At 40.0% G+C, this 25,816-nt stretch overlaps 1 protein-coding gene across 1 annotated transcript; it reads right to left on the reverse strand.

The window, feature by feature from the left end:
* Window positions 1-23,843: 23,843 nt before the first annotated feature.
* LOC147496240 (Bifunctional inhibitor/lipid-transfer protein/seed storage 2S albumin superfamily protein) lies at window positions 23,844-25,147 on the reverse strand. Its single transcript, XM_086562436.1, has 2 exons — window positions 24,800-25,147; window positions 23,844-24,161 (listed from the first exon to the last, which is right to left on the reverse strand). Exons 1-2 carry the CDS (start codon window positions 25,119-25,121, stop codon window positions 24,040-24,042), a joined length of 444 nt encoding a protein of 147 aa, XP_086418562.1. The 5' UTR covers window positions 25,122-25,147; the 3' UTR covers window positions 23,844-24,039.
* Between the last annotated feature and the right edge of the window lie 669 nt (window positions 25,148-25,816).

Consider the following 25,816-nt stretch of genomic DNA (forward strand, 5'->3'; position numbering starts at 1 on the left):
GTCTAGACGAGATGCAACCCACTAAAATGAGGTTGCAATTAGCTGATCGGTCTATTAAGTATCCTAAGGGTGTGGTCGAAAATGTGCTAGTAAAAATTCAGGATTTCTACTATCCGGATGATTTTGTCATCCTCGATACAGAAGTCGCTAACGACTCTGTCCCGATCATCTTAGGGCGTCCTTTCCTGGCAACTGCCAATGCGCTCATTAATTGCGCGATGGTTCAATGTCCATGTCTTTTGGCCATCTTTTTCATTGAAGTAAATGTTTTAAAACAAAGACACATTTACCCGATTCATCTATGGATGGAGAGGTTAGCATGATCGAGAGCTTCGCTCGAGATTATTTCAACAACACGTTCCTTGATAATCATATGCCCAAATTTCTTTCCTTTGAAAGTTCAGACTCCAACATTTTCATCCCTACACTAGTCGATACACATATTATGGACGAGGACGAGATAGATAACTTTCTCAAAGATATAGTGGACTACCATAGTAATGTGGATATAACCAATCTAGATGAGGAATTCAAGGAGTTTCTTAGAGCAGGTGATGATTCACCCTATCAAGAACTACTTTGCACAACATCCACCTCGACTCCCCTCCTTCCACCCTTTCAAAGGAATCTCGAGTTTGCACTCGATCCTTTCGTTTCTCCCATGCTTCATAATTTTTTAAATCCACCTAGTAAACAAATACTTGAGAAGGACAAACCATTTGACACCTTCATTTTCAGACTTGAGACAGTCCCTACCTACACCATGAATGAGTTTTGTGCTAAACCCACATCCTCATTGTCTACATGCTTTCCCTCTACAACTTATCCATATCCACCATATTCTCCACAACCATTCACTTTTCCACACTTATTCACTAGGACACCCTCTCGTTCAAAAATGAAAAAGAAGGTGAATGCTAGGTTACGTTATAGGTCTATCCGACTTCGCTGTCAGTTCACTAGGTTGCGTCATAGAAAATCTTGGTGCTTGATTGTGTTTGGATATGTTTTCTGTGATATTTATTTATGGAATGATCCACAACTATTTCGGTTGTTGATATATGATAAACTGCATGTTCATACATATGTTTAGATAAAGTCTCGAGTATCTGACTATAAACGACTCAATTTTTGTGTTTGGTGCATTTCCTTTCATTTTCATATATTGGTGAGTGCACCATTAAGGTAACCGGGCCCTCCCTATAGAGTGTGTGGCTGTAAGTACCGGATCCTAAGTCCATGTTTAACATAATTCACGTTTTCCACTCTTGCATATTTTCTCGGATTTCTGAGTCATGTTTCTCTATGGGGTGAATTATGTCTTTCTTGCTTATTATTTTTCCTTATAAAAGTAAAAAAAAAAAATAAATAAATAAATATATATATATATATATATATATATATATATATATATATATAAGAATAAACATAGTAATCTAGGAAGTCTCGGAAATCTGACTTTAAAAGACCCACTTAAAAAACAAATTTTCTAAACTTTGTTGTAAAAAATTTGTTTGGGGGTGGGGTGGTCGTGTTTCCATCCTAGAATGTTTTATGTCCCATTAGAGTTGTTTAGGCCGTGTTTAATTGTAATTTGATTCGGGTTGACATATTCTATGAATTTATAGTTCATTCGTTCGCATAACGTATGTCATGCACGCACTTCGAGGCATTTTCCACTATCTTATATGTCATCCACGGTCGGAATAGAGTGTTTTATGGATCATTGGATTGGAAATTCTCTCCTGATCATTTCCATATCTCATTCGCAAAAATCGGACTGGTAACGAAGCGGCAATTTTAGTTTGAAGTTGCACGAAAAATCGAAAAATTCGAAAATTTCGAATTGGGCTTGGGCCCAACCCGCGCGCACCGGCAGCGCACCTGCGCCCCTTACCTTTGCACCAACAGTCGCGTTCTTCACTTCCAAACCGCCATTAACAACCACCAAAGCTTCAAAACCTTAAAAAAAAAAAATTAAGTAATTAATTAAAAAGAAACCTAAACTAACCCACGCCAACCATAAAAAATCCACTTCAAATCTTCTCTAAAACCAAACAACCACCAAATCCACCAACTTACATCACCAAAAACCACCGAAAATTACAAAAATTCAAGTTGTCGCGCCACCACCACTATTTGTTTCATTTGGTTGACTTAAATTCCAACCCCACATCCCATTTAAACCCCCACTACATTCCTAACACTCCAATGGCTCAACAACGTCGAATTTTGCTGGAGCAAGCATTTACTGGCGACCACTTCGCGCCGTTTTACGGTGACGAAATGATTAGTAGAGACTGGAATAGCTTGTGGTACTCGACCGAAGCCTTTTACCACGAAGACTTAGTCCGACGGTTTTACAATACGAAGGAGTTGGAGGGGAGTAGAATTTTTGTTATGGTGGCGAAGAGGAGGAAGGAAATAACTGCTGGGTTGTTGGCTGAGATTCTAGGCATTCCACCTAGAATCCATCTGGATGCCACGTTACAGGAGTCCCAATATAATGGGGTAGAGCCGTTGATGAACGTGACAGTTACCGAAGGGAACTACAATGCGAGCTCGCATTGTGTTCGCCAGGCATCCCTCAGAACCAACCAAATGGGTGCATTTCGGATGGATTGGTCTAACGCCCTAGGAAAGGAGAAAGTCAGCGACATCGGACTGAACTGCCTCCACATGTTATGGATACTCCAGGAGCAGAAGTACGAGTTCTGTATCTTGGAGTTTATGCTTAACATGATTAGGGGAGTAGGGAAGTCTATTGCACCTCTCCCTGTGTTGATAACCAAGATCATCTTTGAAGTTGAGGCGACTCAAGGCGTCGATAGGATTTACCTCACCCTTTTGAATCCTCTTATCTATAAGGATTGTGTCCAACGAGTTTGGAGGTTGCCTGAGGATAGGGAAGAGGATGAGGAGGATGGTGGAAATGAGAATGCCTCGGAGGATGAGGAGGACTTGACTTGTTTTGATGTTGATGCCTTGTAGAGGTGTTGGTCGAATCACGAAACACATGGCCGTAATTCATCGTGGCATGCGTTCACTCAACACTATCTGCGAAGACCTCCGGACTCAACAGGCTACTATCCATCATAACTTCGAGATCCGATCCCAGCGGGGGGACGAGCGGTGGTCCAAATGAGGACTGAGCTAGAAGCTCAGCGCCAGTATCGGGCCGACATGCTTGCACGATTCCCACCTCACGGGGATTCTCCTTCTGAGGACACACCATCGAGGCACGAGCGTCGTCGCCGAAAGACGAATGGTGCTGGCCCATCGGGAACTCAGGAGCCATCTCCTGAGCGTGTGCCCTCCGCTACCAGTACCGAAGTGGTTAGGGATAGTATAGCTTGATGTTTTTGTAGTTTTATTATTGTTAGTTGTTTTAATGTAAGTTTTAATTCCGTAATTTAGATTTTGTAGTAAAAGGGCATTTAATACCAATATTAATATAATGTCGTTATTTTCATTGTGTGTGGTTGTTTAATGTTGATCCCACCTTCCCAAATTGTTTGGGGGTGGTGTTATCTATTCCAGCATGATTTTATATGACCTTCGTTTTAGAAGTTATTGCGGAGCCAGAGTGAAAATATGGTCGTTTGGGCATATCTATGAATAAGTATCATGGTAGGATGAAATCTCGATAAAATAGGTAGATTCTATCCTAAATTCAACCTAAAAGATACTAGGTTTGTTTTAGAATCAAGAAAATGAGTTGTTTCCGTTTTCGGGTTTGGAAATTTTAGTATTTCGAAACCGCCAGTAAAAACTTTTGGCAACTTCCCCGATCCGTTTTAGCAACTTAAAACCTATATAAACTTCATTCATTCTACACTCACAACCCACACTACACCTAACTTCCATCACTCACCTTTCACTCCCACGTTTCCCGCGTTTAAGCCTCATTTTTCGATCTTGACACCTCGGGCCTTTGCGCTTGGAGGAGCGCCTTTCAGCGCTACTGACTTCCGTGGACCAGAAAAATTCCAGCTTTCTCAGCGGGTTGTTCCCGGGTCATTCGCAGCTATTCCGAGCATAATTTTGAGATGACATCTCCTACATTGATACCGAACAGTCTTTTCGAAGATTTGTTCCAAAGCACTACTTATGGTGCTTGGTTTTGTGAGGCGATCACATACGTTAGGGCCGGGAAACGCTTATGGTAAGACCCAATGCACTTTATTCTCCAACACTAGCATCTTATTTTTACGATAACTGCATTTTCTTTGAGAGACCAGATGGAGAACAAGTGTTTTCCATCAACATTGATGATGAACCAATGGAAATTACCAGGTTCTTGCTAGCATTTGTTATTGGACTTGCTATGCCCGCTGAAATATAAGACCCATGGTGCTATTGAGTAGATAATATGTATGTCTACACTTATGAGTTTTTGCATGAGTCCTATGGTGCAGACATTTTCCGTATCGAGGACCAAGGGGAATATAACGTCGCCTTTGGTAGCCTGTCCATGAACATATGAACTGTTATGTTTTGGATCATGCTAAATATTTTAGGGGAATGGCGTTTTTCTTCTGTGAATGATGCCACTTGCAGCGTCTTCCTTGCTTTAGCCACGGGACGTATGTGCCATGACCTTCCCAGAACCTTGATGTCTAGTTTAGCACAAGCCCATAGCATGAGGCATAAGTATCTACTTATGCCTGTTCTAATTTCCCGAATTATGTTATGTTTCTTTCCTGTTTTTTGTACACGTTTCACGGATTGGATTACGGTCGAAACTGTACGACCCACCAATAATATTATTCGATCTTTCTGTGCAATGACTTAGCAAGGGTGGAGGATACAACCTCATCAGGTTGCACCCTACACCCCGTCAAACCAAGTGGTGCTTAATAGGTTAGCAATAATAGATGATAAATGGCGGGAAGCCTGGCAAATTATCATGGCATGGCAGGACGCGAAGGAACCTCACTTCTTTATAGAAGAAGATGATGAGCAGGATGATGAATAAGTGGGAGATAAGGTAAGTTTTAATTCTAGTTAGTGTCTGCTTATGTCCCAAGCAATTTGATTCTTGTTAACCCCATAATAGGTGGAACTCTTATAGAGTTGAGTCAGTTTTTATTTCCTATATTAGTACGTTCTAACTTTGTTTTGCAGATGTTCCTGAATTTCACGCGTTCAATGGTATTTTTCCTACCCTCTTTATTTAAATGCTTTGAGGACAAAGCATGCTTCTTGTTTGGGGGGGGGGGCATAGAAACACGTGTAATTAAGGCATCTGCTAAGATATAAATATGTATAATATGCATTTGTTTTCTAGTTAAAATTTCAAAAATTCAAAAATATAATAAATAAGTTCATGCTATACACTTAGGAATATTGGTATTGTTTTCCTTCTCTATGCTCTTAATAATCTAGAAGTCTCATGTAGCTTTTGCACTAGAATAATTTTTAGAAACTTAGGTTAATATATAGGTAATAATCTTTGCATCTATCTATAAATATATTACATGAGTATATATGATTGTTAGCGATAAGTTTAAAAATCTAGGCTAGAGTACTTATTCTACAAATCCTGTGAGAATATAGCCTAAAGCCTTATATGAGCGAAAACATTTGAGAAATGACACAAGGGAGAAGTAAAATCCGGATAGAGAAATCATCGTCCACTTACTTGATCACTATGCCATATCCTAAGCGAGAATTTAGGCCCTCTTTGGATCAATATAGCCAGAAATTCAAACCTATTAATTATTTTCCGCTAGTCGCCCCTCTGAGCCTTTCTTTAGCCTTCCATAAACCACAAATCCTTTACCCTATTACAAAACAAAACAAAATAAAAAATTCAACCTACCCAATTTAGATAAGTCTGAGAATAGAATGAGGAAGAAAGAAGAAGAGAAAAACCTGTGTAAACAAAAGTTAGTTAATTGCTTCAGAAAATAAAGAAAAAAAGTTTCCATCCAAAGAAAAGAAAAATAGAAATAGAAATAAAATAAAAACTCCAAAAAAATAGCATAAAAGGAGTCAAAAGCCAAAGAAAAAGAAAAAAAAAATATATAGCTAAGGATGGAAACAAAGTGTAGAAGCAAAAGTAAATAACAAGATTTTCTCTAGTTACATAATATGAAGACTCTATTATCTCAGACTTGTCCTTTTTGAATATCCATTTCCTTCCTTCTTAAACCATCTCCTAATCCCATGACACCTAATAAAGACCTCTAGCTCAATTAGGAATAGGTTAGTGTGATAGTAAGTGGCGGATGTGTTTGATCGACTCGCTTTCCTTGTTATCATTGAGATTGTAAGGTAAAGTGTGCCCATTACTGGAGGAGTAAAAAACTTGAGTGGAAAAATCAGTGTTGTATCTTGACTATTATTGTGAGAACCTACTTAAGGACGCTATCCCGAGTTTCAGAAACGAACCTGCTAGGCATTTCATAGTATTACTCATTGTATATATGTTTATTGTAGATGATTGATTATTATACATATATTAGCTTAGGTTTCGACTTGATTACTCTATATGCATTGCTAGTGAGAGGTATAGTTAATTTAGAGCATGAATAAGGAAACAATAGTTTTATTTCTTAGTCGTTGTAGTGTAGATGAAGTTTGTGAGTACCTTCATTGGAAAACTCTCACGAGACTATAACTCATCCACTAGGGAATTCCTAGTGGTTTAAGGCCTTGTTGCATATGGTCAATGCAATCGCACTCAGTGAAATGAGAGTAGATAAAACTCCATTTTTGGTCACTTATTCTAATTTCTCATCTTTGCTTGAGGACAAGCAAAATGCTGTTTGGGGGTGGTTTGATAAGAGCCCAAAACTGTAGTTTTAACCCCTAAAAAATCGTACTTTTAGACCAATTATGTGAATAATAAGTAAGAGTTAATACTGATTACGTGTTTTTATGCATTTCAGGCTTCAAAGTCCATTATGTGCAGAAATGTGCCACTTTAGCGAGATAAAGGAGCAAAGGTCGGTTGCTAAGGAGTTCTGTGATTAAAGGCCAATTTTCAAGAAGACAAAGTCTCTGTAAAGCCCGGTCAAAAGATGAAAAGTCAAAGTCCACACGAGCAGAAACAGTGCATAAAGTCAACAGAACTTCCGAAGACCATATCTTTGAACTCAGACCTCGGAATTGGGCCTACCTTATGTTAAAACGACCGGCTCGGAAAGAGCTTTCCAATGGTCCAAGCCTTGATCCAATCAGAGGAGCATTAGTGGACAAAAAGTCTGTTGAAGCCAACTGCAGCTGAAGAGGCCTTTTTGGACTGAAAGAATTGGGTTTTCGGCCTGATTCTCTGGCCCAAAACATGGATCCAAGCCCATACATGATTTTTGGATCTGAACATATAAAAACCAAAGCTTAGCTTTTTGTTAATGGTAGCTAATTAGACCTAAAAATATAGATAATTCTAGATCTAGATTTAATTGTTTTTAATTTAGTTTAGATTCAATTCAATTCTTGTTTTAGATTAAACTCTTAGAATAATTGTTCTTAATTAGTTTGATAAATAAAATAGCTATTTGTCAATTTCAATTCTTGTCATTTACAATTGTTTAGATCTAAATTCCCTTATTACGTAGATAGTTAGACCTAAATTAGTTAGCCTCCATTAATTAGTTTTAGAACTTAGTTTGAGAATTTCAATTAGTTAATTAATTAGTTTTTCATATCTTGTTTTAGATCTAGTTTCATGTTTAATTAATTACTTTAGAACAAGTAGATTATTAATTTAGTATTTGAATCATTGTTTTATTATTCATTAGATTAATAAAATATTGTTCTTGGTAATCTAGTTTCATTTTCCATTTACTTATTTAGTTCAATTCTTCGATTCAATTATTTGTCTTTATTAAATTGAATAGATTTTTGCATGAGTAGTTTCCAATTGAGTTTAAATAAGCAAAGTTTCAATCTTTATATCATGTCTTGTTCGAATTCCATTGGGAATGATAGCCGTGATGATTCTCGGCTAAACCTCCATTAGAGGGGGTTGAGAAGCCTTGATGAAAGCTTGATTCCGATTATCGTAGAGTCGTCGTAATTTCCTTTCCACTCTAGAAATGATTAGTTCACCATGAGAATGGGTGTAATCGTTCACATGCTAGTTATGAATTGGTAGAAATGCCATGTGTAATTAGGGATTAGGAGTAACCAGATTGTTCTGCGAAGCAGTTCAATTCGGATTACGAAAATTCATCGTTAGTGGATTAAGTTGAGCTAAGGTGGAATCAATCCCCCTCTAACTCCTTATCATATAATCAACGTAGTATTCCCATAGTTGTTTAAATAGTCGACTAGTTGCATCTTGTGAGTAGTTGCATCGTAGTCTAGTTATTATTTCGTAATTCTCTCATTAGACTTAGAGTAGAGTAATTAGACTAGAAAAGACAGCATGCGGAAGGACTAGGAGTGGAACGAATCATCTACTCCACTATATCTCATAGGATTGAGAGTAGAAATCTTTGATAAATCTAGACTCGTATTAAGTTTTAGTTTACTTACATTTTGAGTTTCATCGTTCATTTCGTAGGTAAATTATCTTTTATTCTTTATCAGTTTGCTTCCATAAATGGCTGTAACTGATATTGTTGGACGACTTGGGTGTTGGGTCGTGGAGTACGGTCTGATGGTGTGGGATGAGCTGAAGGTGGACGACCTGGTACGTGGATGCGTGCACTGTAGTGTGGAACGGAGGGTACTTACACATCCCCCTTTATTTTTTATTCGTTCTTTGGACAGCTGTCGTATGGAAAAAGAACGGTTAAAAAGTAAAGTTTGAAAGCACGTGTCTGACAGCTGTTTGTTTTGAATTTAGGTTTTGGAAAATGTGCGAGACTGTTGGGCTGGATTCGTGGGCCCGAAAGTACGGCGTTTTGTTTGCGAGTAATGATTTAGGTGTTTGGGAGCACGAAACGTTTTTGTAGTCTCGAGGTTTTGGTAGCTGAAGGGTTTTGACTTGTAAAGCGTTTTCGTCTGTTCATTTTTCAAGCAAAGGAAAAAGAAAAAAACAGAGCGAAAGAACGAAAGAAAGAAAGAAAAGAAAGAAACAAAGTTCTTCTTCCTTTGCTATCAGGTTCGTGTTTGACAACTTAAAAACTTGATCTTTTACTCTTTCTTCGATTTTGCAATGTCTATGACTAGTGATAGTTCGAGTGGTGAGGTTGAAGTTGATGAATGGAGAGAGAGAACAGTAAGTGGTGAAGAGGTTGATGATAGGGTTTGTAATGGTGTTGAGGCTTCGTTGTCTTCATCGTTGGAGACGAGGGCTGAGGATGCGAGGAGGCCTAGGTCGGAAGATTGTTATGCTTCTATGAGGGAGGAGTTTGGTTGGGTGGAGGCCAACCTGGCCATGTACGACCTGCGTGAGGAGAGGAATTTGTATGGTAATTACTATGTTCCTTGGGGCCGGGTAGAGGAGTAGTTGTTTGCTATGAACAGTTGAAGGCTGGGATGAGGTTGCCTTTTTCCCGTCTTACTGTGGAGGTGTTGAATTTTTTGGGAAAAGTCCCTTGTCAGTTCGTAGGGAATAGTTGGAGGATTTTCCATGTGTTGGATTTGTTGAATGACAGGGGCTATAACATCTGTTTATCAGATGTGTTAGAGCATTTTGTTGTGAGGAGATTGGGTGCTCTGAATTTTAGTTTTCAGGTCGGTAAAGGGAAATCTCCTGTTATCGTGGGGGTGAGGGAGGAATGGGGGCGTAGGCCGTTATTGGCTATGGGTAGATATTGTCCTCATGGTTTGGAGATTGAAAATCGTGTTGTACAGTTGGCTGGTAGGTCGTAATGTGTGTATGGTATATTATAATTTGGACATTCTGATTTGTTTGTTTGTTTTTTTTTTTTTTTTTTTGCAGAGATTTCTATTCGGTTTCGTACTAAGGCCAGTGTTATTGAAAGGTTTGCTTGTTTGAGTTTGGAGGAGAAACGAGCTTTGTTGGGGGAGATAGCTCATTATTTTAAAAAGCGTGAGGGAGAGAAGATCAACCGTAAGAAGCTGGAGCAAAAGGCGAGGGCTCCCAAGGCTATGGTTGCTCTTTCTGATTCTAGCTCGGATTCTGCCATGGAGAAGGAGAGCCAGAAGAAAGCACCTGTTTCTGGCATGAGAAGGGCTGGAGGGGCTGGTGATAGCCGTTCTGGGGAAGCTAGGACAGCTGGAGGAGCTACTGAAAGCCGGTCTGCATCCAGACGCTCTGAGGTGGGTGATGTGAATCGTTTGGCATCCCAACGTTCTAAGCTGGGGGATGGAGGACGTTCTGCGTCCAACCGCTTCTCCTTTGGTGATGCAGATCGTTCTGCATCCAACTGCTTCTCCTCTGGAGATGCGGGTGCTGGAAGTGCTGGTGGATAGGGTAATGCTCCCACTTCGTTCTGGAGGCCTATTCTGAATAGGCGCTCCGAAGTGGTTGAGTCGGAGGGGGCTAAGAGGTCCCGAACTGAGTCTGAGGAACGACTTAGTACTGTGGAAGGTCGTACTTCTTCAGGTCGGGTACCTTTGAAGAAGATGAACCTGATTGATTTGGCTGTTGACGCTGGGGTAGCTGAGGCCCGTGGTAAAAAGAAGGTAGATGATGGTGAGCCTGCTGCTCAGCAATGCAAGGGGTCAGGTAGTGTGGCCCCAAGTGAAAAGAGTGGAGATGACGTTCTGGACAGGTTCGTCATGTATGAGGGCCCTATTAGTGGTATGAGGAAGTTTGTGAAGAATGGGGATTGCAGCTTCAAGTCCACATTGGTTACTAGAGGGTTGATGGAGAGCGTTGTTCTTGATGGAGATATGCGTAAGCTGGATGGTAAGAGTCTGGAGGTGAACCTGAAGGAGATGGATCGGTTGTTGTGCTATGTGAGTGTTCTTCTGTTCTGAGCTTGTTTTCTTTGGGTTTTGTCAATATAGATATGATCTAATCTTAATTTGTTATTTGTCAGGTTCTGGCCATGTACAGGAAGTTGAGGGATATGACATCTCTCTCCGATCTGTACAAGAAGGAGTTGGATGCCAGCAGGAAGGCTTATGGCAAGCTGGTGGCCGAGCAACAGGTGGAGAGGGCTGAGGACTCAGGTGTAAGAGCTTGGTGGGAAAGTGGCTCTGTTGTAACTCTCTCTTGACTCTGCAAAGCTAGAGGTTCAACAATGGGTCACTGAGTGCAAGAAAGCGCGGACCGTTGCTGAACGAGTTGAAACTAAATATAATAACCTGGTTAATTTGGTGGAGGGTGGTGATACTTATGTTCTGGTAGATGATTATCTAGAGCTAGATTGTAAGTCTGAGCTCCTGAAGATGTCAGTTGAACGTGGGGCTGCAACAATGTCTGCTGAAGATACTGTTGCAGATACTAGTAGACGATCTGACCTGCCGATCGATCTAGGTGTTGTTCCAGTTGTTCCTCCAGTTGTTCCTCCTGTTGTTTCTCCTGTTGTTGTTGTCTTGGATGTGCCTCAAGTGGTTGTTGATCCGACTAGCAATTCTGTTTCTGCAGAGGGTTGTGAGCTGAATCCTTTGAATGTGGAGAATCTTCCTTGTGTTAACTGATCTTCTTGTGCTTGTAAGTTGTTTTGATGGTGGGTGAAATGTTTGAACAATATTATCTTCTTTGCTGAGTTGATACTGATACTGATACTTTTGATTTTTTGATGGGGGTACTGAGGTCGTTTTCTCAGGATAACCTGGGGGCCTCTAGTATCTAACCGATTTTTGTAAGAAGTAGAAATATTTAGATTACTTACTTGTTTTGTTTTGATATTGACTTTGAGTGTTGCATGAATGTGATTGCTTTGATTGCTTTTTTATTGTTGTTCGACGACCTGTGATGTGTAGCTGAAGTATTGATGAACTGTTGAACTCGGGTAGGTCGGCTGGTTGTATCAGGTCGTAGTGCTTTTGTGTACGACCTGGTTGATTTGTGTATTTGACACCTGGGATTCGCCATGTTTAGGTGCGTTCGAGTCGTTCTTTTTGGGGGAAATCTCTTATCTTGAGCTTTTGAATGGGCATTGTAGTTGAGTCTAACTTAAACCATTTCGAGGTCGTAAGTTGACCTAGGGTCACCCCTGGATTGTATTTGTCTGATAATTGGCCTTTGAGTGGCAATTACAGTTGAATCATACTTAACCCTGGCGTTGGTGTTAAGTTGATTTAGGGTCCTTTTGGGGGACCTTGTTTGAATTGATTGATAATTACCCACTGCGTGGTTGTAGTTGAGTCGTTGTAGACTCCGTCTTTGATGTACGACCTGACATTGTGATGTCCTAGGTCGGGTTGCGCACTGTAAGATGCATGGTACTCATATAATGCAAATAATGATATCAATACACAAAATATTAATGAAATTTTATTCGTATCGACTTATGTATCTGGAGAAAGACTTATTGATAAAATCGCTTTAGGATAGCTGTATTCCAAGGTCGGGGAAGCATATCACCGAGCTGAGTTTTGATTGAGTATGTGTCATTTCCAATGACTTTGTCAATAATGTAGGGGCATTCCCATGTTGGGTCGAGCTTGGCTGGAGCTAGTGTCTTTTTGAGGACTAGGTCTCCAACTTGAAAAGATCTTGGGATGACCTTCTTGTTGTAAGATCATTGGATTGTTTGGTGGTACCGAGCTAGGGATATTACAGCTGCTTCTCTTCGTTCTTCTAGGAGATCAACTTCTTTTGCCAAGATGGTGTCATTGTCTCCTGACTCAACGATGTTAGAACGTGTGGTTGTAAGTGTGAGCTCTGATGGTATTACTGCTTCTGTTCAATTCTGAAGCAAAGTGTGAAAGGAGACTCATTTGTACTGGTTCTGGCTGTTGTTCTGTATGCCCATAGAATGTTCTCGAGCTGCTCTAGCCATTGGCTTTTCTTGCTATCCAACTTCTTTTGGAGGTTTTCTTTGATGGCCTTGTTTGTGGCATCTGCTTGACCATTGCTTTGTGCATATCTAGGTGTAGAAAATGCTTGAGTGATGCACCATTTTTGTAGAAAAGCCTACCAGCAAATTGGGTTCAGTTGTCCATGACAAGGGTCTGGGGTAGACCAAATCTTGTGATAATATTGGTCCACATAAAGTTGATGACATTAACTTCCTTGACTTGGACTAGTGGGATTGCTTCAACCCACTTGGTGAAGTAATCTGTGGCTGCTAGGACGTATTTGAGCTTTGTTTTCTTTTGTGGGATGAATGGTCTCATGATGTCTAGCCCCCACATATGGAAAGGCCATGGGCTTGCAATGTTTATCAATTCTCTTGCTGGACTTAGGTGGTTGTGGCCAAATATTTGACATTGGAGGCATTTAAGAACATACCTTTTTACCTCGATATGCATCCCTGGCCAATAACACCCTTGGGCTATTGCTTTATGTGCCAGAGATCTTGCTCCGGCCTATATGTGGCCGCATTCACCTTTGTGGTTTTCGTCAAAAATGAGCTGGCCTTCGCGTGTAGTTATGCACCTTAAGTGGGGCCCTCCTGCGGATTTACAGAATAATCGTTCGTTGATTACAGTGTATCTTGGGGCTCGAAATTGTATTGCACGAGCATTCTTTGCCTCAGCCGGCAGCTTACCCTGTAAAATGTATTTCAGGAATGAGCCTATCCAAGATTGAGTGATTTCCTCTTCGGATGAGGGCTGAAAGTCGGTGAGGCTGTTAACACTTTATTTCTGGTATGCGGGTCTTTCCAGGATGTCTATGTAGACTGTGCTGGGGCAAACCTCTTGGGTTTTTTAGGCTAAGAAAGCTAGACTGTCTGCATGTCTGTTATCTTCCCTGGGAATGTGCTCCAATGAGAACGTTTTGAACGAACCAATGAGGTCACTGACGACCTGAGCGTACTTTGCTAGGTTTGCTCCATTCGTGACATACTCTTTAGTGATTTGTTTGACGATTAGCTGGGAGTCGCTATAAGCTTTAAGCTTTGGGACTTGTAGCTGTTGTGCCATGCGGAGTCCTGTGATCAATGCTTCGTATTCCGCTTTGTTGTTGGACGTTGCAGAATCGATCTTGATTGATTTTTGTAGCTGGGTGCCTTCTGGTGATGTTAACACAGCCCCCAGTCTACTGCCGTTGTTGTTGCACGCTCCATTTACGTAGAGGTGCCATGTGACTGGGGTGGTTGGTTGATGGAGTGAAGTGATGGGCTCGGGTTCCCAGTTGATGTCCTCGGCGGGGAAGTCTACAAGGAAATTAGCAACGACCTGTCCTTTGCGAGACGTTCTGGGAACGAACTCTATGTGGTGTTCTCCGAGCTCTTCAGCCCACTTGGCCATTCGAAATGTTTTTGTTGCTTGGAACTCGAAGATTTGCTTGAGGGGTACATCGGTGATTACCTTAATATTGTGAGATTGGAAGTAAGGTCGGAACTTCCGAGCTGAGTAGAGTAAAGAGAGCATTGCTTTTTCCATCGGAGAATAGAGCTTTTCTGAATCTGCCAACGTCTTGCTGGTGAAGTAGACTGACTTTTCGATTCTTTTGTGTTCGCAAAAAAGAACTGAGCTGATTGCAAAGTCAATTGTTGCAAGGTAAAGCCCCAATGTTTCTCCTTCCTCTAGTTTGGACAGGACGTGCGGCGTTGATAAATAAGCTTTCAGGTCGGTGAAGGCTTTGTGGCACTCATCTGTCCATGTGAACGTTGCGCCTTTTTTGAGTATTTGCAGGAATGGTCTGCATTTGTCAGATGCTCGTGAGATGAATCTGTTGAGTGCTGAAACCATGCCTGATAACTTGTAAATTTGTTGCTTTGTGGTTGGTGCTGGCATCTCAAGGAGAGCTCGTATTTGTTCTGGGTTTGCTTCAATACGCCTTTGTGAAACGAGATAACCTAAGAATTTTCCCGAGGCTACTCCGAATACGCATTTTCTTGGGTTGAGCTTCATCTTGTTTTGGCGAAGTTGTTCAAAGGCTTCTTGCAGGTGGGAGATGTGATCGCTTGCCTTTTCGCTTTTGACCACCATGTCGTCTATGTAAACCTCCATAGTGTCTCCTAGCAAGTCTTTGAATATTTTAGTGACCAGTCTTTGGTAGGTCGCATAGGCGTACTTCAAGCCGAATGGTAGGACGTTGTAACAGAACATTCCTTGCTCGGTTACGAAGGATGTCTTTTCTTGGTCTTCTTCTGCAAGCGGTATTTGGTTGTATCCACTGTATGCGTCCATAAATGATAAAAGCTCGTGGGCGCAAGTTTGATCTACCAGTATGTCGATCATTGGTAGGGGGAAGCTGTCTTTTGGGCAGTGCTTCTTGATGTTGGTGAAGTCTATGCAAAGTCGTACCTGACCGTTCTTCTTTGGGACGGCCACAATGTTGGCTAGCCAGGTCGGGTACTCGACTTCTCTGATGAATCCAACATTTTTGAGTTTTTCTATCTCTTCATTGTTGGCTTTTTGAAATTTGAGTGCTACTTTCCTAGGTCGTTGCTTGACAGGCTTGACTGTTGGATCTACATTTAACTTGTGGCAAGCGACCTGAGGGTCGATTCCTGGCATATTGATATACGACCAAGCAAAAACATCTTTATTGAGAGATAGAAATTTAACAAGTTGCTCCTTAAGCTTGGGGTCTAAATCAGCCCCTACATAAACAAACTTTGGGTCATCCTCTGAACCCAGATTGACTTTTTCTCCTAGTTCTACTTGAGCTTGTCTGCTGCAGTTGCTATAGGGTTGGAAGTTTGAGGGTCTTGCTTCTTTGGGACGTATTTGTCTTCGACGACTTGAGGCTTGGGTGAGGTCGTTGTGTTGACGTGGTTGCACCAGTGAGTTTCTAGTTGGTTGCTTCTGAGCTCCATGATGCCTCGGGGACCGGGAAATCGCTGGACCTGGTGGAGAGTTGATGGAATTGCTTAGATCTTGTGAATCCATCGGCGTCCTAGAATGGCAGTGTAGGACGACTTGACATCGATCACACTGAATTGTGTTAAGGTTTTGACCATGTCTTCTTTTTCTCCAATAGAGACTGGAAGGATGACATCTCCAATGGCATCTGTGCGATCTCCGTTGAACCCATAGAGCAGTGCATTTGATTCTATCATCACCAAGTCTGGCAGGTGCATGTCCTTGTAAGTTTGATAGAAAAGTATGCCGCACGAGCTACCTGGGTCGATGAGGACTCTTTTGACTGTTCACCCATTGATTTTGATGTGCACTACCAGGGCATCATTGTAGGGTAGGCACACCTTGTCTAGATCCTCTTCGGTGAATGAAATTGTTGTTGTTGTTTGAGGGTTGGTGGGATTGATCACCTCAACTTTGTGTGAGAGGTGGTAGATTTCTTGAAGCACTCCTACTCTTCTGCGCTTCTCCCGACCTGAGGTTTCGTCGTTTGAGGTGTATGTAATCATGTTGATTACTTTTTCCTCATCGTGGTCGGAGGAGTGTTGTCTTCTATTGTGCCTCAACCAACTTGGAGATTTAGATCGTCGGGGATGTTCTCGCTTACATTGTTGGCGAGGTCGCCGTTGTCGTTGTTCGCCTCGCTTACGTATTAAACAGCATCCAGCTTGTGCCTTAGGTCACTTTCTGGCAAGAATTCTTTCAATTTGCCTTCCTCCACTAAGTCTTGGAGGTAGTGCTTGAGGCTCCAACAATCATTGGTGTCGTGGTGGTGGAGCTTGTGGAAATGACAGTATGGACGTTCTGGTAGGGCGATCACCTTGTTAATGTTGGGATTGAAGTATGGTGTTGTATATATCTTTTTCAGTATCTGACTCGGCGTCCTAAAGAAGTTGGAGAATTCCCTCTTTGTGTAAGAAGGCTTGCTGGAGCTGGCTCTCTTGTTGTTGTTGTTTTCTGAATATTGATGGCTTTCTTTGGGTCATCGTCTATCGCTTACTGCAAGGACTTCTTTTCCTTTGCGCTGGGCCATCCATTTTTCGTATTTGATGTACTTGTCGACTCTGTGATACAGGTCATCTAGGGTCTCTGGCTTGTTGCGCATGAGGGACCCTGCTAGGTCGGAGTCATCTAAGAGGGCGTTTGTGAACGCAGACGTTGCAAAGTTGTCTTTGAGTCCTGCTTCCAATAAGAGGAGGTCTTTCTTAAAATGTCCTAGGAACGCACGGATTGTCTCGCCACGCGCTTGTCTTAGCTGGAACAGCGAGTCTAGGTCGGCCTGCTTCTTCCTATTGTGGACGAATTCTGCCGCGAATGTTTCGGCCAGTTTGTCAAAGTTGCTAATGGAATCAGGAGGGAGTGTGTAGAACCAATATATGGCTCCGTCCTTCAGGCTGACTGGAAAGAGTTTGCAATTAAGGTAGTCGTATTCTGGCGCGCTGTGAGTGTGAGGGTCTGGCTGAAACGTGCTACATGATGGCCTGGACACGAGCTACCGTCGTACAGTGGGAACGTTGGTTAGATGAACTCTGAAGGCGGCTGCTTGTGACTGATTTTTGTTGTGAATGGTGACGCCTTGTATGTCTGGAGCATTTTCTGGGCAATCTGGAGTGCGCTATCATTGTCATTCGCCTTCTCCAATCTTTACGCGAAGTCTTCCAGCCTTTGATTGGTGGTGTTGGTGAGGGCTGTGACGACGTTGTTCTCCACTACGTCTGGAGGGTCGATGTTGGCGTTGGAGGTGGTATTTTCACGCATCGTTTGGTTTTCTTGTTGAAGTGCTACAAATGACTCCTGTAGCGTCTTCATCTAATCTGCTAATGCTTGTAATTGTGCTTCCATGGCGGCTTATGTGTGACCAGCTTCGTGGGCTTGAGAAAATGATATGTGTCTTTTCTCAAGAGAACGAACCAACAGACGGCGCCAATGTAGATGTTGTGTTTACTGGACAATGACCTGATGATCTGTGTGGTAGGGAATGGCTGCACTCTTCTTGGGATAAGAGTTGCCTACGTATCAAGTTTCTTGGGGGTAAACTTGAATCAAGCCTTACGTAGTTCATATCTCTCTACTTATAGATGCTTGAGCTGACTTTCTTTATTTGCTCCAGGCCGTTCTGAAGTGTAGATCCACCTTGTGTGCTATCTTGATGATTCGTCATTACTCTGCTATTACAAAGTTAATGTCTCTGTGATTGTGGCATTGACTGAGCTCTAAGATTGCGCTAGTTGGTTTGCTTCCATAAATGGTCAGAATCGATCTTTGTTAGACGATCCGGGTGTTGGGTCGGTAGAGTGCGGTTTGATGGTGTGGGGACGAAATGGGGTGGACGACCGGGTATGTAGACGCCGCGTAATCAGAAGTGTGGAACAGAGGGTACTTACAACTTCTATCGCTTTTTTTTCCCCCTTTTTTGAGACGAGTTGTGAGGACGTCAATTCCATTTATCAAAAAATGATTTGGAAACCATACCAACATAATCCAATTCGTCTATTAGTGAATTTCTTCCACTAAAAATGAACAACCTCTTTCAAATTCGTCTCCTCACTTGAATTTGGTTGATGGGACATCTATTTTCCCAAAATATGAAAACATTCTTTTGAGTTTCAGTGAGGTTTTAAGTGATTGGTTAATAAAATATGGTAATATATGTTGATTAGTTAGTGATAAGAGCCCAAAACTGTAGTTTTAACCCTGTAACAGTCATACTATTAGACCAATTATGTGAGTAATAATTAAGAGTTAACACTGATTACGTGTTTTTATGCATTTCAGGCTTCAAAGTCCATTATGTGCAGAAATGTGCCACTTTAGCGAGATAAAGGAGCAAAGGTCGGTTACTAAGGAGTTCCGTGATTAAAGGCCAAGATTCAAGAAGACAAAGCCTTTCTAAAGCCTGGTCAAAAGCTGAAAAGTCGACGCGGGCAGAAACAGCACACAAGTCAGCAGAACTTCCAAAGGTCGTATCTTTGGACTCAGACCTCGGAATGGGGCCTACCTTATGTCAAAACGACCAGCTCGGAAAGAGCTTTCCAATGGTCTAAGCCTTGATCCAATCAGAGGAGCAAAAGTGGATGAAAAGTCTGTTGAAGTCAACTGCAGCTGAAGAGGCCTTTTTGGACTGAAAGAATTGGGTTTTGGGCCTGATTTTCTGGCCCAAAACATGGCTCCAAGCCCATGCACGATTTTTGGATCTGAAAGTATAAAAACCAAAGCTTAACTCTTTGTTAATGGTAGCTAGTTAGACCTAAAAAATATATATATAATTCTAGATCTAGTTTTCAGTAAATTAATTAAGTTTAAGTTCCATTTTCAATTCTTGTTTTAGATTAAGTCTTTGAATCATTGTTCTTGATTGATTAGATAAATAAAATAGTTATTTTGTCAATTTCAATTTTTGTTATTTCAATTTTTAATTCTTGTTGATTATCATTTCGTAGTTTAAGTAGATTAAAACATTGTTAGTTAAATTAGTTAAGTTAGAATTTTAATATGATGTGTAGTTATAATTCAATGGGAAATGATGGGTTGATGACTCAAGGCTAAAACCTCCATTAGAGGGGTTGATGAAGCTTTGATGAAAACTTAGTGGTATAGTGTAGAAGCGTTGTAGAATCTATTCCACTCTAGAAGGTCGTGATTCGCCATGAGAATGGGTGGATGACCTCACATATATGCTAGTTAGTATTTGGTAGAAATGCCATGAACACTAGGGATTAGAACTCGAAATTCTTGCCGTAAGAACGTGAGAATCGAGATACAAGAATCTATGCTAGGTTATTAAGTTGGATTTGAGGTGGATTCAATTCCCCTCTAATCCTTTATCTAGATTCGAAAACAATCATATTTCCATAGCATTCGTAGTTTAAATTCAACATAATCAATTTCATATTGTATCGTAGTATAACACCCTTCGTAAAGCTCTCATTAGACTTAAGACCGATTAATTAGACTAGAAAGCATTCCATGCTAGAGAACTAGGAGTGAAACGAATTTGTTACTCCACTCTATTTCGATAGAATTGAGAGTAGAAACTTTGATAAAGTATAAGGCACTTAAGATAGTTTAGTTTACTTACGTTTTGAGTTTCATCGTTCATTTCGTAGGTAAACTTTTATCATTTTAACTTTTATCAGTTAGTAAGAATGTATTATTTATTAAGTGAGTGTGATTGAGTTTTAGTGGTTTAGGGGTTATTGAAAGATTGGATGTAAAAGAGGTGATGTGTCTTGATTGGTTTCGAGTGATCGATAATTTAATCGACGAAATTTAAGGAGATTTATGTTTCTGTTCGTGAGAATGAATTGGAGAAGAAAGATGGGGTACTACAATGCATCTAGGGTGGACAATAATGGTATGGCCATTAGTTTGTGGGTATGGGCTTTTTATATTTATGGCAACCCCCCACATTTGTAAACATTACAATTTCTCCAAGGGTAATTTATAAAAAAAAAAACGACAAAAGAAATCTTCAAGGGTAATTTATAAAAAAAATGACAAAAGAAATCTTCAAGGGTAATTTAGTCAATGTACATCACTGAGGGATATTTTTGGTATTAGGTTAAATACCAACGGAACTTGGATGGAAGTTAGACGGAACGGATGGGAAATCGTGATGTTTACAAATGTAGGGGGTTTATTCAAAAGTGGTGACAAAAGTAGGGGGTTTGGACAAATTTCCCCCCTTAAATGTGTCCTGCCCTTAAGACCAATGCCCAATTATTTTCTTCCATGTCTCATCTATATTTGGGTTTTTTAGACTTTGGTCCTACGCATAGTTGGTTTATTAGGCTTCGGTCCAAAAAAGCTTGAATATTAGACTTTAGTCCTAGTTCTATTTGTTCACCGTTAGTCAACTCAGTCCTATGTAAGTCAACTGAGTTTGATCACGTTAACTAACGGTGAACAAACAGAACTAGGACTAAAGTCTAATATTCAAGTTTTTCTGAACCAAAGTCTAATAAACCAACTATGCCTAGGGCCAAAGTCTAAAAAGCCCTAAATATTTTACTAAAAAGATGTTAGAATATCTTGAGATACATAACAGAGAGGGCAAATCTAAATCTACGACATACATCATATGTAAGTGGTTCGCTATGAATTGAAGATCCAAGATTTTGATAAAAGTGACTTGAACAACATTGCTCAAGAGGTTAAAATGATGAAACTGATTGACCACCCAAACGTTGTTAAAGCCCATTGTGGTTTTGTGAACGATCGTGATTTGTGGGTTGTCATGTTGTATAAGCGTATATAGAAGCGGGTTAAGTTCATCGTATACTCAATACTGCTTATCCAGATGGGTTTCGAGATAAGGCAATTATCTCTAAGATTTTGTATGAAGCATTGAAAGGTTTGGAGTATCTTCATGAGCGTGGTCATATCATTAAGATGTCAAAGCTTGAAATATCTTACCTTGGTGTTTTTGCGTGTCTTTTTTATTTTTGGGATAGGCAAGAAAAACTATTACATGGACACCTCGCCCCCGGAGATTATGTCAATAGAAGAAAACTTAATTATTTCATTACGCAGGTTGCATTTTCTTGCATTCCTCTCAACTGATTGATTGGAATATAATATAAGACACATATCTTTCACCAAAACTTAAGAACACAACCTGCAAAGATACAAAGTAAATGCAGATTGAGGAGAATGTCATGTAAACATGCATGCTATGATTCTAGGTGGACTCTTTTTGAAACAAAAGATGTTCATAATGTTGATATGCATTTGGAGAAAACCAGAAATCACATGCAATATCTTTCATAAGTGATTTTTGTTTATGGTAGAACATATGAAGTTTTATAAGCCTAGAGTATGCACTCTCTCATTTATAGTATGGGTGCACAAGAAAAAAAGGGATTCAGTCTACCATAAATAATTTTTTTTCGATAATTCAAAACATCAACAATTGAAAGGGTGATTCAAATAACCAATCAAATAAAATAGGTAGTTTATTTCAAGCAAGTTTTATTGTGATAGAATCATAGGAATTACGAAAGTAGTAGAATTCAGTTCCAGGAAGAAAAATAACAAAAAAAAAAGTTTAATTCTCTACGTAAACTATAAACTAGCAGTTTTTGCATTAATTAATACGAGAAGGGGTTTTTGATAGATCATTGCACTCTCTCATTTGTATATGGGTGCACAAGAACAAAAAACATCAACAATTGAAAGGGTCAATGCATGGGAGATTCAAATAACCAATCAAATAGGTAGTTTATTTCAAGCAAATCATATAGGCAAATAGTAGGAATCGCGCGAACATCATTCAAATATAATGGAGGTTATTATTGCAGTCTATGACAACTCAAGTATCATAAAGGGGGGGTTTACAACAGGAACTATTTAGAATTAGATGACTCTTTTAGAGCACTAAATATCATAAATGCTATTGAGCACATATATGAGTTCATTTCATAACATATTGTGTTTGGGGTTTGGCATACAAATTAACAACTTATCAGGATCCAAATCACAAGAATAAGGATAATGGTTTTTTTTTTTTTTTTTTTTGGCAGGAAACAACGTTGAAGTTTTTTAAGCAATTGCAGTTATGCATAAGATTATAAAGAATATGAAGAAATATAGGCTTTTCCTAATATGGTTTTTTTACAAAAATATTGATCGAACGTTCTAGTTTTAAGAGGCAATATATTTAAAGGATCTCGGGGTTGTCCATCGGTTCTAACCATTCCTAATTTTGTGACACGTGTTATGTTAGCCATTTGAGCAGGTTTTGTGTTATAAGATTTTGTTTTTTGTGGGACAAAAAAATCAGTTATGCTATCAGGTCAAAATTTCTTTTCATATTTTATTTAAACTTTTGTCTTAGTCAAGGGTAGCTTCTGTGGTTTATTTTTTTACATTGTAATTTCTGGCTTTTGTACGTACTGATGTTTATCCGCTCAGTATTTTTTTAGCAATTTTCTAGCTTTTACCCCTCCCCGGGCTAATTAGCTTTACCCCCACACCACATCCAAGTCAGCCATGCTTAATCATATCTTTTTTATCAATGCATGTAAAAAGACTTCATTGTCCTTTGCCCTTTTAATAGTTTTCTAGTTTTACTCCCCCCGGAACTTAGGCTCGACCCCCGCTTCATCTAGAGGTTTACCACCATAACTTAGGCCAATTAGCTTTACCCCCCAGTTCTTTCATCTAGAGATTTACCCCCAAGACCACAACAACATCCAAGTCAATCGAGTTTGGCATGTTTAGTCAAGACAAATGAAAAGACTTTAATGCCCTTTTCTATGTATAATTACATAAATACCATGTGACTTTGGTAAAGACAAAATTGGAATTCAAATCATCTAGGACACATGTCATGATCTTGTGAACTCTATCCGACGGCTACCACCAATCCTTATCAAATGACATCCACACCTTTATCATTATGAAATTACATAATTACCCTCACGGTTGTTAAAAGCTATATGTATGCTAGGAGAAAACCAACTGTAAAAGGGCAATGAAGTCTTTTTATGTGGTAGTGGTGTATGGCTTGGAGAAGATAATGATATAGTGACAGTAGTGGTGTAATTTCATAATGTTAAGGGTGTGGATGTCATTTGATAAGGATTGGTGGTAGCCGTCAGATAAAGTTCACAAGGTCATGACATGTGTCCTAGATGATTTGAATTTGAATTTTGTCTTTGCCAAAGTTACAGGGTATTTATGTAATTATACCTAAAAAAGGGCATTAGAGTCTTTTCATTTGTCTTGACCAAAAACATCACGGTCAAACTCAGTTGACTTTGATATATTGTGGTCTTGGAGGGTAAATCTCTAGATGAAATAACTGGGGGGTAAAGCTAATTGGCCTAAGTTCTGGAGGGGGGGGGGATAAACCTTTAGATAAAATAACTGGGCAGGGGGTAAAGCTAATTGGCCTAAGTTCTGGGGGTAAAACTTGGGGGAATGTTTTTTTAGTCTTATTTACATTTTCTATGTACTTAACTGTTGTTTTCTTTGCTACGCGTCTACACAATGTCGAAGTTACATTGATATTTTCAATCATAGTAGCCCTCAATAAACAAAAGTTTGACTGAAAAAAAATATATATAAACATTTACATTACTATGAAAAAGTTGGACATCGGAGTAATCGGACTTTATATATTACAACAAATAAATAAATTACAACACAAAATAGCTAGAATGAGAAACTGGGAGAAATAAAAACAATACTGTTAGCACTCCAAATTATGATTTTGAAGGTAGAAAATGCTCAAGCGGGCGTGGCCTATATATTATTTGACGCCCATACAACATGAATGAACATCAATAAAGCAAGAGCTGGCATCACATCCACACTGAAAAACCTGGTAGCACCATTCGACGAAGTATTCTTGTTCTTTGGCATGTCTGCAACAACATCACAAAAAGCCTTATTCAATTTAATTTCTATCGTCCAACTTACTTCGGTGGATTGCGACTAGAAAATCGGCTTGCCAGATCCGTTGAACAGTTTTGACGTTTCAGAACAGGACATACCAGTTGTTTTTTACGATTCTATTATGTGCCTAAATCTTCTGAGTTTTGGTAATATTGCGAGCATATTTATTATTATCACTTTTGAAATTTCAGCCAGTTTGAGATTCTGAACTATTACCCTTCCTGAGTTCCGGATCAAGATATTCCACCATCGGCAAATCCACAATACTATTTCTCCCTAACTAGTTAATAAGTCTAGCTTTAATTTAAGGGTTAACGAGTGTTACTCACTCTAGATGGGAAATTAGGGTCTTCTCTCTAAATACACACAAAAACAATACGGTTAACCCAAATTGATTTTTATTATTATTATTATTATTATTTTTTTTTTGGGAGAGAGAGGAGACCCTAATTTCCCCATAGATCATAATTGGCTCATCTAATGGGGCCAGGTTCAAACAAAGTATGTCCATCAGTCTCTGTGGTAGACAAAAATATTATTTCGACTGAGTCTACTTCACAACGTAACTACCCAAAACGAAAATAAAATGGGATGATATTAGACTTACTTGCAAGGCAGGCAATGGGGTTAACATTCTGCCCACATCTACCCGGTAATTCTTGGGCTTCCGTAATATTGACGCCTGCTCGCCCAGCAGCAGAACTGGTTTTACTGCTAACCATGTTACAAAGGCATTGTGGGTCGGACTTGATCACGGATTTTAGAGGATCACAGCAGCTACTAGGTGGGTGCTTGGTCCCATTGAGGTAGTCCAAGCAAGGAACTAGCTGATTTATGCATGATATGTCCTGAGCCAATGACACAGACACCAACATTGCCAAGATGAATAACACTCCAGAATCAAATAAGCCCAAAACTTTCGTTGCCATGTTTAGGTTCAAAATCGTGTTCCTTTGGTACTGGTTAAGACTTGAGATGGCTGGGAGCTCTGCACTTATATATAGGAGCTAGATATGGATGACTGGAAGGTTTTCTTTTTAGGTCCCGTTGGGGTTGGTTATCTAACTTGAGGTTTACAGAGTGGAGTCAACCCTTCTAAGAGGGATTAGGCAAGGTGCGGTTCCGGACATCATAATTTCGTCACAAGTAATGAACTGTAATCTCTCTAATATGCCACATCCATTCTTAGCTTATGCGAGTAAAAGTCATCATTGGTAGAAAGTAGAAACAATATTGGCCTCAAAACCCTTGATTCTTACAAAGAGTAAGGCACACTCTATGCTCATTGTTACATGCAATTTGGAAAGACATCCAAACAACAGGCACATTCTATGATCATCACACATGTATGGAAAGACACGGAGAGACAAACTTCTCAGCTGACTGTACGTGCAGCCGATAAAGGAACCACACTTCACGGAGACAGTGAACTTCAAGAAGGCGGACAGATGATGAACCCGGGTCCCTATCCGGTCGTCTCATCTCATCCCATCTCAGCCTCTTCGGGAATACTTAGCTAGCTCCCCAGCTCTTGTTCCCCTCCAGTCCTTTGCATGGTAAGCCTCTTTTCAAGTTTACTTGAGATTTTGGTAACACTTTTGTAAAGAGTGTACGATCGTTACAA

Source organism: Coptis chinensis, chromosome 5 (assembly GCF_015680905.1).
Source record: "Coptis chinensis isolate HL-2020 chromosome 5, ASM1568090v1, whole genome shotgun sequence".
Classification (NCBI taxonomy): Eukaryota; Viridiplantae; Streptophyta; class Magnoliopsida; order Ranunculales; family Ranunculaceae; genus Coptis; species Coptis chinensis.

Excerpts from the sequence above, each read along its gene's own strand:
- LOC147496240 (XM_086562436.1), bottom strand. The coding sequence starts at position 25,121 with ATGGCAACGAAAGTTTTGGGCTTATTTGATTCTGGAGTGTTATTCATC. Across the intron at positions 24,162-24,799 it reads CCCCATTGCCTGCCTTGCAA|ACATGCCAAAGAACAAGAAT; the intron begins GTAAGTCTAATA and ends ATGTTGTTGCAG.